Raw genomic sequence first — 10,924 nt, 5'->3', positions numbered from 1 at the left:
ATGCGGCGCTCAGACAAATGGCAACGTTTCTTCTTCGAGTTTATCTTTCGTGCTTCGATCCTCATCGATTCCGTTCAGTTGGACTTAGTCGAGGAAGGTCCGGCGCAGATTCCTGCCGTCTTCTTGGGACAGTAAGGTTAGGGTTTGTCGTCATGTGGCGAGATTTGTGTCAGGTGCTTCATATCTACATAACTGTTCAACGACGTCGACTGTGGCTCCAGGGCACGCGCACGAAGGCTCTCCGGCTTTCATCGACAAGGTCAAGTCGGCTCCTTTTGACGGACGTTCGATGATCTTGAAATCTCAATGTAATTTTTATTATGTTTGAGATGCTTTGTACTCCCGCTAAGCTTTTATAATAGATCTTTTTTTTAAATAGCATGATATTTTCTAAAATACACAGGCATATGGGCATAAAAACTCAAATGACCCACTAGATATTGTACTCCTACTCCCACACTCTACAATGAGCCGGTGGCAGCCCAGTGTACCGGACCAGCAAGCTCCATACACCAATTAGCCTCATAGAGTAATAATCAAGCCAATCCAAACTCCATCCATGGGTAACCGTGCAAAGCACAGCAGCGACCCTTTACCCAGCGAACAAAAAGAACGAGAGAAAGAGCCAGCCCGCATCGCTTTCCGCCCCCACACGCGCCACTCCACCAGCGGCACGCACGGCCTCCCTCCCCGTCGCCCGTCGCCCGCTCCCCCTCAACCTCAGCCGTCCATCTTGCACCCAACGGCTAGATCCCACTCCACGCCCACGCTCACCCCGCACGCACGCACGCTCGCCCACCCCGACCCCCAACCTTTCCTTTTTCCCTCCACCCCTGCCCTAGAAACGAAACCCCCGCCCGCCCGCCCGCCGAGTCCACCACGCACATGGCCCGCATTGATGGCGCCACCGCACGGGCCACCCCCCTCGCCGACGCCGCGGCCCCACGCTCCCACGGCCCCGCCCGTCAGCCCCCGGCCCGGCCTGGCTAAGCCCCCGCCCGTGCTGCCCAAAGCCTTTTAACCCCGCCCAAACCCCCGCCGTTTGTCTCGTCTCGTCCCGTCTCTAAAAAGGTAGGAGGAGGAGGGCAGACTAGCACTCCGTTGCGCCCGTTCCCATCTGCACACCGTCCGTCCCCGGGTTTCTCGCCGTCGTCGGCTCCGCCATTGCCGCCGGCCGAGCGAGCGAGCGAGCGGACGGGGGGCGACGAGGCGGGCATGGAGGGCGACGAGGCGGCGAGGCGGGGGAGGGAGGCGCTGAGCGGGGGCCACCTCTGCCACGTCTGCGGGCACCAGTACCCCAACCCCAACCCCAGCGCCAAGCTCCGCCGCTCCCACCGCAGGAATTCCTGCCGCAAGGTCACGCCGGCCGCCGAGGAGGAGGACGCCGGGCCGCGCAATGCGGGCGAGGGCCGCTTCGTGCTTGGTACGTACCGTTGGTACGGGCCCGTGCCGTGCGACGCGGCCGTGCTTTGATTTGGTTTGGTTTTGTTATTTCTGGGCTTTGGTTGTGGTTTTGGGCTCGCGGGTTTTGATGTGCACGTTGTGGCGCTGCAGGTGCTGGTGGAGGACCAGGAGACGGGGAGGAGCCTGGGAATGGCGCGGCGAGCGGAGGCTCTGCGTCGCCCGGATCTGCGAACGGAGGCGTCGAATCGGCGGAGGACAAGGAGAACGGAGGTGTGTGCTCTCTGCTCCTCTCTACTGCTCAATCTGCTTACCCTGCCGTTTCAGTTTGTCCATTATCATACTGCTGATTCGTGTAAACACAGACTAAAATTTGCATAGCTTGCTTCTGTTGTGCGCAATATTGATGTTGTTGTTTTGCTTCTCCTTTTCTAGAGGTTTGCAAAGGCAAAATGATTGGTTGCCTTTTTCCCCAGTCCCTCCGTTGAAGAGTTAATAGTGGAAATAGTACTTCCGTGGGGGCCTGTAATAATAATCTGATTGATTCATTTCATGCTTTAGCATTAAAGCTGAAAGCGCAGGCACTTTGCTGTTCGCTCTTGGTTTTGGGCCTTCGGGCCAATATTTTGGGTGACGAGTACGATGTGGAGCAATTTGAACTGTAGATCTGAGCTTTGCTCCAGTTACCTATCTTCAACTTTGAATAAAGTAGTGGATTCCGGCGCGCTAATCGCTGAGGCGCAAGTACACGGTTCCACCTTCTCTTTACCTAGATTAATTATCGTTCCGTGTCTTATGGCAAGTTGGTGGCCTGATGTTGGCTGTCAGCAAATAAGAATTGTCTGTGCGTGGACGCATTGGATTCTTTCTCGAGTCTGACAGCCAGGAATGGGCGAAATGATTTGTTTGTGTCTTGGTTATCCGGATTTTGTCCTCCAAATCCAACATATCTGTCGTTAGTTAGTCGTGCTGTTGGGTAGGATATCTTGGAACATGTCGTTTCTACATTGGTTTCTCTTTGCTTAGTTTGCTCGTAGTGGTCTTCCACCACATGCTGTCCTAGTCACATGTGCGTTTTGTTCTGTTGGTTGTGCGAAATATTTTAGTCTCGTTAGTTATGTGCCTATCTCCCAAAGTTTTGAACGCATCCTTGTATATATAATTATATATACACGTTGCTAATTAAAACAACTTTGGAAGATCTCATATTTCGTGGCATTGACATTTGTTGCCATAATTTATTAGTACCTACTTGTTGTCACCTGGGTCCATGTTGTCATGTACTCCATGTTCTGAAGTCACCATGCTGTTAAGTTTGTAACAATTTCGGTTCTGCAATGGTACATTCAGCTACTATTAGGTGTTTTTCAGGCTTTGCCCTTTTATTCTTTGAAAGCCCATTTTTTAGCTTTGTCCCCTATAAAAACAATGTCATTTCAGGTATGCTTTTGCAGCTAGTTGCTTCTGACTGCTTTATAAACTTTGTTGCAAGAGATGCATTGCAATGGTCTTTTGTATTCTACTACCCCTGTACCATAATATAAGATGTTTTTGCATTGAACTGCAAAAACATAACCCTTATATTACTGTACGGAGGGAGTAACTTTTATCTCAGGTGTAGCTGTGGATTCAGTGCTCTTTGTCCATCGTTATATATCTCTTTTTACTATAATGTTAGCGAACTCAAAAAAATAATAACTAACAAGGGCGCAGGATACCATTGCCACTGTAAAATTACTAACAGCTGTAGGTCCTAGGAGACAACATCCAATTGTATCGCCTGTTTTATTTATATACTGTGTGTTTGTTTTGCTTCACTGATTGCTCAAGTCGCAAACAGCAGTTACATTTTGCAATACCAATTATCTTTAGTTGTCTTGGTTGTTTTACTTTCTAGTTAGACTTGTCAGTGTGACTTTGATTTTGCCTTTCCTGCTAACTTCAACAATCCTCCTTACCTCTATCTTCTGCCCATATAATTTTCTTTATTCTTTCATACTCATTTGTTACGTTGTGTTAAAGATGCCTTGAAATTTTACCAATGTTTATTCCTAGTAGAAATACTGCCATGCCTTCTTTTCAATTGTTTCTGGCTATTCCCACGTGCCATTGTATTTAATAATTTTACCTTTTTATTCATATATCAGCGAGTGTGTGTTGACCTGTTGATTTACTGTTTTTACAGAACATGCTTCTCCTAATGCTGCTAGAATTCAAGCCATCAGCAGTGACTGCACTGAAACTGGCCTGATTCCCAATAATTCTTCTGAAACTGCATATGAAGGCAATGGAACCGATTCAGAAAGGCCTTGCACCAATGGAATTCAACATAGAGTGCCTGAAAGTTTCACTGAAATTGGACCGCTTGCAGTTGCACACCCAACTGAGCGAGAAGATTGTCTTGAGGAGTACCAGGATGCATCTTCTTTTCTTCATCAGTCAGATCCGGAAGATGGTGCAGCAATAGCACGTGAGTCAGATGTTCCTATGGAAATCAAGAATCTGGATAAAGGCTCAGTGGGTTCAAGTGTGGCTGCAGATGTAATCTCTCTTGAAAGATATGACACATGCAAATATCAGTTTTCAAGAGAATCAAGCATGACTGATTTTCCTGCTGGATCCGAGGTTGAAAATGAAGCTGAATATTATGCGGAGAATATAACTCCTGGATTGGTTGGGCGTGAAGATGGCTTAAACCTCCAGAGTACAGATGAATGCTCAGCAGACATTGACAGCAACAATACAGATGTTGTGGTTGACAGCAAATCTGATAAAACATCTGGTAGTTGCGAGTTTCTTGGTGATTTGAACCCCTCATCTCTTCAGAAGTGCTATCCACTTATGTCTGATCCAGAATCCCAATCTGCATGTTCCAGGAAGGTGGACAACTTATTTAAAGATGGTATGGAAGTTCTGGATAGCACGTCTGAAGTATCACCAAGAGAAGAAATAGTAGAATCATATCCTGTTGGATCTGAAACAATATCTAATTCTGGAGATGAGTTGAAGCTAATTCATACTTCAAATACATCAACTGATTGCTCCACAGAGCGCTCTTCACAGAACTTGTCTGCTCAAGATACTTCAGGTGTTCAGCTGCCAGTTGATAACTCTTGCCTGGTAAATTCAGTATGCTCTGTACCTGGTTATCAGAATGATCTTGCTGTTACTAATGATGACGGCATGCTCAAGTCCACTGCTGAAGATAACTGCACTAAAGGCATTTTAGTAAAGGACAGTGCGTTGGATTCTTCCTGTGAGGCGAGGCCTGAACAACAAGAGGAAATCTGCAACAGGGAGAGTGCCACTGAGGTTCCTACAAATTACCAAGTGTCTACAAGTCAGGAGCATGTCACATTACTAATGGATCAAGTGATTTCTACCAAGAATCCATTCAATATAGATGACACCAGGAGTGATGACTTATTTGAGCTTGCTTCTGGTTACCGTTTAGAGGCACCAAATGTTTTTGAATCAGAGCAGGAAGTTGACTCTACATCTAAGACAGTTTCCAACCAAACCAGCGTTGCTGATGGGAAACACTGTCCGACCTCAGGTGAGAATTCTGGGTTTTCACTTTCAACCTGTGTGTGCTTTGTACGAGTTGGTGATTATTATTTCTGTTGTAGTACTAGTAATGTCTCAGTTTGTTGTGAAATTCAGACAGTTGAAAACATAAAACTTTACTGGACATATTTGTACCATTGTTTGTTCTACCAATTCTTCTATTTTTGGGTTGGGAATCTACTTATTCCTAAATAGTTAATCCCCATTAACTCTAATTCTCTCAACATGCGGCTCTCCATCTCACCAAGTGTGCCATGTAAGCATCCACTAACATTATTTTGTAGCCCCATGCAAACCACATGCATACTCTTTGTTCACATACGGTGCAAGTACGAAAGATTTCTGCATTAAAAAAATATTAGCTTTTGATTTAGATAATTTTCGTCATACATAGTTCATCTGGAATTAATCTTTAAATTCCCGCCGCAACGCGCGGGGAAATCACCTAGTAATAACAGTAAAAGAAAAATGTAAGCTATTGAAGAAGTTCATCTCAGTTGTTTAGTCTAGTATTGGTTGATTGATGTGTTTGAACACTTACATATGGTCGTAGCTTTGATGAATAGTGTTTGATGTTTCAAGTCTATGTTGTCTAAATACGAACAGAAGGATTAGTAACATGTTATTTTCATATGTTAAAATTTACTGAGTCTTGTTATTGCAGTCTTAGTGTTTTACTATTCTCTCCCTATGTTAGTTCTTACAAGTTTGGATTACATGATGTTGTGTACTGAAACTTACTGAACATTTCTGGCAGATGATCGCATGGTAGCTGTGTCATGTAAAAATGGATATGCAGTTGATGCAGAAGATGCGTCGGTCAGTAGCAGTGCAGATCCTGCGAAGAACGTTTTCTTGCATGATGCCTCGGTGAACCATGACAAGAAGGAAGGTGAATCACATACAAATGGCATCATCGATGCGCCATCTCAAGTATTTCCGACAGAATTTAGCACAATGCCCGTCTCTCAGGAGATCAATGCAGTCAGCACACATGTTGAAGAAAAGACTGACACGGAAGACACCAAAGCAAAAGATAAGACTCCGGTAGAGAATATAGATGACTCAGAAGAAAAGAAACAGACTCAAGATGCTAGTGCAAAGGAGATGACTGCAGTACTGCACTCAGATAATGTTGAAGAGGATAAACTGGCTGAGGATACTGGTTCAAAGGAAGTGACAGCAGTACAAAGCACAGAAAATATTCATGAAAAGGATCAGACTGAAGACGGTCGTGCAAAGAAGATGGATGGAGAATTTAACACAGCTGATGTTGGCAACAGGCAGACTGATGTCGCCAGCAAGGAAGAGAATAAAACAGATGAAGTGCAACAGGCAGATAATGCTGTAGAAAAGAAGCAGGCTCCAGAAACTACTGCAAAGCAGACGAACGTGGTGCAAAGCAGGGATCATGCTGAAGAGCGGAAGCAGGCTGAAGAAACAGTCGGTCTGGAGGGAAACAAGCAGAATGGAGAGATCGCCGCCGTTGGCTCGAGGCTGAATTCAGCAAGGATCAGCGTCCCCTTGAAGGTCCTCCTCGCCGAGGCGAGCCTGGAGGGCAAAGAGAAGAAACCCAGCACCAAGGAGCGGGTCCTGTCATTCACGCGGCGAGGAGCGTCGAAGGACGACGCCTCATCGGCGAAGCCAGGGGCAGCCGGTTCGGACGACCAGTACTGGAACTCCCCCGCGAAGATGCCCCATGACAACAACAACGTCGACAAGAGATCCAAAGTGAGGAAGCAGCCGTGGATGCCCTTCATCTGCTGCCACTCCGTGCACTGATGCTGCCATTCATTCTTCCTCAGCTACGATCTTCTTTCTACATACGCCATGCGCATCTTGTTTGAATCCGTGGCACCCTTTTTAGTCTATTTGCGTGAGGACTGGATAAGCTTATGTCTTGCAACATATGCCACCCGAACTACTGTCATGTTCGTGTAGATAATCACTCAAGTTAAGATGGTCTGGTATCTCACCTGATGCTGCCGAAATATGTCGCTGTTGAGATGCTTTGGATCAGTGCGATTTTGATGTATCGCCACCTGACTTTGTAGTACGTATGTTGTTTGGTCTCATTTGCACTTGGATGTGGCTTTAGTCCTGCACGGCCGCTGACTAGGTTCATCAGCTCGTCTTTCTGGCCCAAGTTGCCTTGGCTCCCAACATATTTGAGCATCGTGCTATATTTTATTCTTTTGTTTTGAGCTTGCTTGCGGACTTGAGATGAACTTCATACAGTACTTTGTTGCTACTTTATTTACTCCATTCCAAAATATAGCGCGGCAGCGCTTTCCAAGGTTCAACTTTGACCATAAATTCAACCAACGAGATCGACTGCGGCGAAAGCAAAAATTAAGTTGAAGCACGAAAACAGAGGAAACACTATATTTTGGAACAGAGGGAGTATTTAATAAATTAGTTGTGTGCATTGCTCGATGCAGAGGCTGGGGATAATCCTCCTTTCCTAAAAAAATATATATTACACATTTGTTTAGATTGGATATCAAATGCATTGAATTAATTCGCAAAAAAATGCATTGGATTGGATGACAATTGTTGTAGTATCAGACTGAGATTATTATAACATCAATTGCATGCTAGCCATTAATAAACTACATCTATTTTATGATCTGAAAATAAACTTTACCTATTTTATTTTTTGTATGAAAAAAACGAGTCAGTTTGGTCAAGTCCAACCCAACCCAGATACTAGTAGTTGGCACTGTCACTGCTCCTCTATAAACGCAACCCCTCACGAGTTCGGCCAAAATCCTCCTCCTCTCTACCCGAACAAACCCCAGCTGCATCCATGGCGAAGCCGCGGCTTCTTCTCTGCCTGCTGGTCGCCGCCGCCGCGCTCCTGCTCGTCGGTAAGCGACCCCGCCCGCCCGCCCGCCCGCCGTACCCTCGATCCATAGCACGCCCCGCGCGCCCCCATCCGTACGCGGCACGCTCTGATGTCTGATCCGATCTGGCTCTTTTAATTTCCCTGCAGCCTCCGCGAAGAAGTCCGGCGACGTCTCGGCGCTCCAGATCGGCGTCAAGGTACGTCCCCCGGGCTCTCGGCTCTGCTGTCATCAGTGGATCCTTCCTGGCTGCGTTCAGAATTGTGTGTTTTCCTCCTGCGTGTCTCGTCGGGTGGATCGATTCAGCCTGAGGGAAATAGATTAGATGCTGTGCAATCGTGAATTTCGTCGGATCTGAGGCCTGGTACGCGCGAATTGTGTTAGAGTAGATCCCGTCGGATAACATTCTGGATGGATTGAATTTTCAGAAAAGAACTGTCTTCGTGGGACTGATGTTCACACAACTCGAGGTTTATCCTGTCGCTTTGGAGGTGATAGATCACCATTTTGTTTAGTTTAGTAGGAGTAGTACATACCAGAGGTTTCGCACAACCTATGACCTAAATCCATCAGTGCAGAGGGCAAACGCTTCTGCTTTTCTTTCAAAAACTGAATATGCCAGCAGGCCAAGCTGAAGCGAATTGCCTAAAAGTATTAACAAAAACTTGTTGTGAGAAGCATCATCCACAATTTGGCTCAACATACTGATCTTTTTAGTATTAGCGAAGCCGTGTTGTGAAAATAGCCATCCAGAATTTGGTGCAGTACTTTGATCTTAAAGATACATCGTTATGAATCGAGATGGTTCAAAGAAAATAATTGCTACTCCCTCAGTCCCAAAATAAACGACGCTTACTTTGGGACGGAGGGAGTATGCTAATGAAACGAACGGTAGTTACATGGATACTGGATTTCATGCTGAACTGCAGTAGAGCATAGATAATTTTGGAGGAAACGCCATATGGCCCTGCTTTCTTTTTTATAAGAAAGCAATAGAGCATAGTTTAACACCATGTGCTAGCTTCATTTCTGCAATTCAGTTATTATGCCTCTTATCTTGTTATTATGCCCATGTTGTAATTTTCAGTACAAGCCAGAATCCTGCAGCATCTCGGCTCACAAAGGTGACAGAGTTAAAGTTCACTACCGTGTAAGTTCAATATTCTGCTGTTTGACCTATATCTGTTGATTATTTTTGCAATATTTAAGCCATGGCAATTTGTCATGGAGAGTTCTGATTTGAGATTCTTCTTTATTGTGGTATTTACAGAACTGCATTGTCCTCTTTCTCTCCACTTCATTTCACTCAACTAGTATGCCTTAACTTACTCCTTTGTTCGGTAAAAGAAGAAAAGAAAACTTAGTCCTTCAGTACTCCCCTAAGGATTTTATCTACTGCAATATGTAGATATTGGGGGACTGCAATATGTATGATACTGGGTGAAACTGCGAATTTGCTTATAGGAAGCTACAAAACATCTTTTTGATCCAATGTAAAAATAGTTAGAACTTACGCTATAATTTGTTAATTCAACCATCCCATATAGGTTTACTTAAAGAGGTTTTAATGCTACATGATATAGGAATTCATTTCTGAATCATGTCTTTTCTGTCACCAGGGAACACTTACCGATGGAACAGTTTTCGATTCTAGCTTTGAAAGGGGTGACCCGATTGAATTTGAATTGGGCACTGGTCAAGTGATCAAAGGTAATTGTGAAAAGGGCCCATTGGATAACTGGGTAGTTTCTTCATTCACAATTTGGTTCTCTGCCTGAATGTCCATACTTCACCCTGTAGGATGGGATCAGGGAATTTTGGGCATGTGCATTGGTGAGAAGAGGAAGCTGAAGATCCCTTCAAAGCTCGGCTATGGGGATCAGGGATCACCACCTACCATTCCAGGTATACCATTTTACGCTCTCTAGTTAGTAAGCAGCTGTTTTTCTTGCAGATTTCTGATATGAGTCCTCTTTTTTCTCTTGCAGGCGGAGCAACTCTCATATTCGACACAGAGCTTGTCGCTGTCAATGGCGAGCCATCTAGCAAATCAGAGGAGGATGACGCTGATCTGTAGGCAGCTCGGCGCAGCACGATCGCCCAGTTATCAAATCGAATAGGACTATGTATGGGAAACTTACTCTTGTAGGGCAGACACAATGAGGCAGGAACATTGTCTTACCATGATCAAACAGAGGAGCCTAGTTCTCAAAATCGAATAGATCAAGTGACTTTTGTTACCCTATGTAATTCTCTGGAATAATTCTCCTATCTACCTTGTTACTTTTGCTTTTGTTCTTGGAATGGTTATAAAGTACTACTCCCTTCATTTCTCATTTTACTTTGCATATTAGGTTTGTCGTCAAACTTGGTAAAGTTTGACCTAATTTATATTAAAAAACATTAGCATTTACAATAAATAGTGTGAAAATATGTTACATGATGGATCTAATGATATCCATTTGGTATTTGCAATGCTGGTATTATTTTTAACTTGTTCAAACATCAACAAATGGACTTAAGACAAACCTAATAGGCAGAGTAAATAGGAATGGAGGGATTATAAGATTAGTCATGTCGACTTGGATTTGACTCCAACGCAGCATGCATGTAACGAGTCAAGAGAAATTTCAGTTTTTTAAACCGTCTCAGATTACATTCACTTGTGTACTTGAAAGGAAGGAAGACGGACCCGACCACATCTTTCTGCCAACGTGCTGAGGTTTCATCAATCAACGTGCCGGTGGTGAGTTAGGCATGCAATGGGCAGCATAGAGTAATCCCGTGGGATCCAATTTTGCTGCCAGATATCTAATTTTGCTGCCAGATATCTGCATTGTACCCTCATCGATACGACGACTTAGGCCGTGTGGGAGGACATCCTTCCCCTTCACTATTTCCCTCCAAATCTGGGAAAGATGGCCACCAAGTTGAGCTTTCAAAAAAAAATCAGTATTAGGATAATACCTTGCTTTCAGATTTTTTGTGCTTAAAGTGTCGGGAGCTTGCAAGATCCGCCATGCTTGCCTTGCCAACATGACCAAATTAAATACCTCTATATCTCTGAAACTAGCACCCTTGGTATTTTGGTCATGCCATAACCTTCCATG

At 44.8% G+C, this 10,924-nt stretch overlaps 2 protein-coding genes across 2 annotated transcripts; both read left to right on the top strand.

The window, feature by feature from the left end:
- The first annotated feature begins 1,043 nt into the window (after nt 1-1,043).
- On the top strand, nt 1,044-7,098 carry LOC123122031 (uncharacterized). Its single transcript, XM_044542153.1, has 4 exons — nt 1,044-1,423; nt 1,555-1,674; nt 3,587-4,957; nt 5,726-7,098. Exons 1-4 carry the CDS (start codon nt 1,216-1,218, stop codon nt 6,748-6,750), a joined length of 2,724 nt encoding a protein of 907 aa, XP_044398088.1. The 5' UTR covers nt 1,044-1,215; the 3' UTR covers nt 6,751-7,098.
- Nucleotides 7,099-7,640: 542 nt separating this feature from the next.
- On the top strand, nt 7,641-10,150 carry LOC123122030 (peptidyl-prolyl cis-trans isomerase FKBP15-1). The gene is made up of 6 exons (XM_044542152.1): nt 7,641-7,838; nt 7,964-8,013; nt 8,902-8,964; nt 9,434-9,524; nt 9,615-9,719; nt 9,803-10,150. The coding sequence occupies exons 1-6, from the start codon at nt 7,778-7,780 to the stop codon at nt 9,889-9,891; spliced, it is 459 nt and encodes a 152-aa protein (XP_044398087.1). The 5' UTR covers nt 7,641-7,777; the 3' UTR covers nt 9,892-10,150.
- The last annotated feature ends 774 nt before the right edge of the window (nt 10,151-10,924 follow it).

This window comes from Triticum aestivum, chromosome 5D, assembly GCF_018294505.1.
Source record: "Triticum aestivum cultivar Chinese Spring chromosome 5D, IWGSC CS RefSeq v2.1, whole genome shotgun sequence".
Classification (NCBI taxonomy): Eukaryota; Viridiplantae; Streptophyta; class Magnoliopsida; order Poales; family Poaceae; genus Triticum; species Triticum aestivum.
Note: the sequence above shows the minus strand (reverse complement) of the source record. Positions and strands in the feature narration are given on the sequence as shown.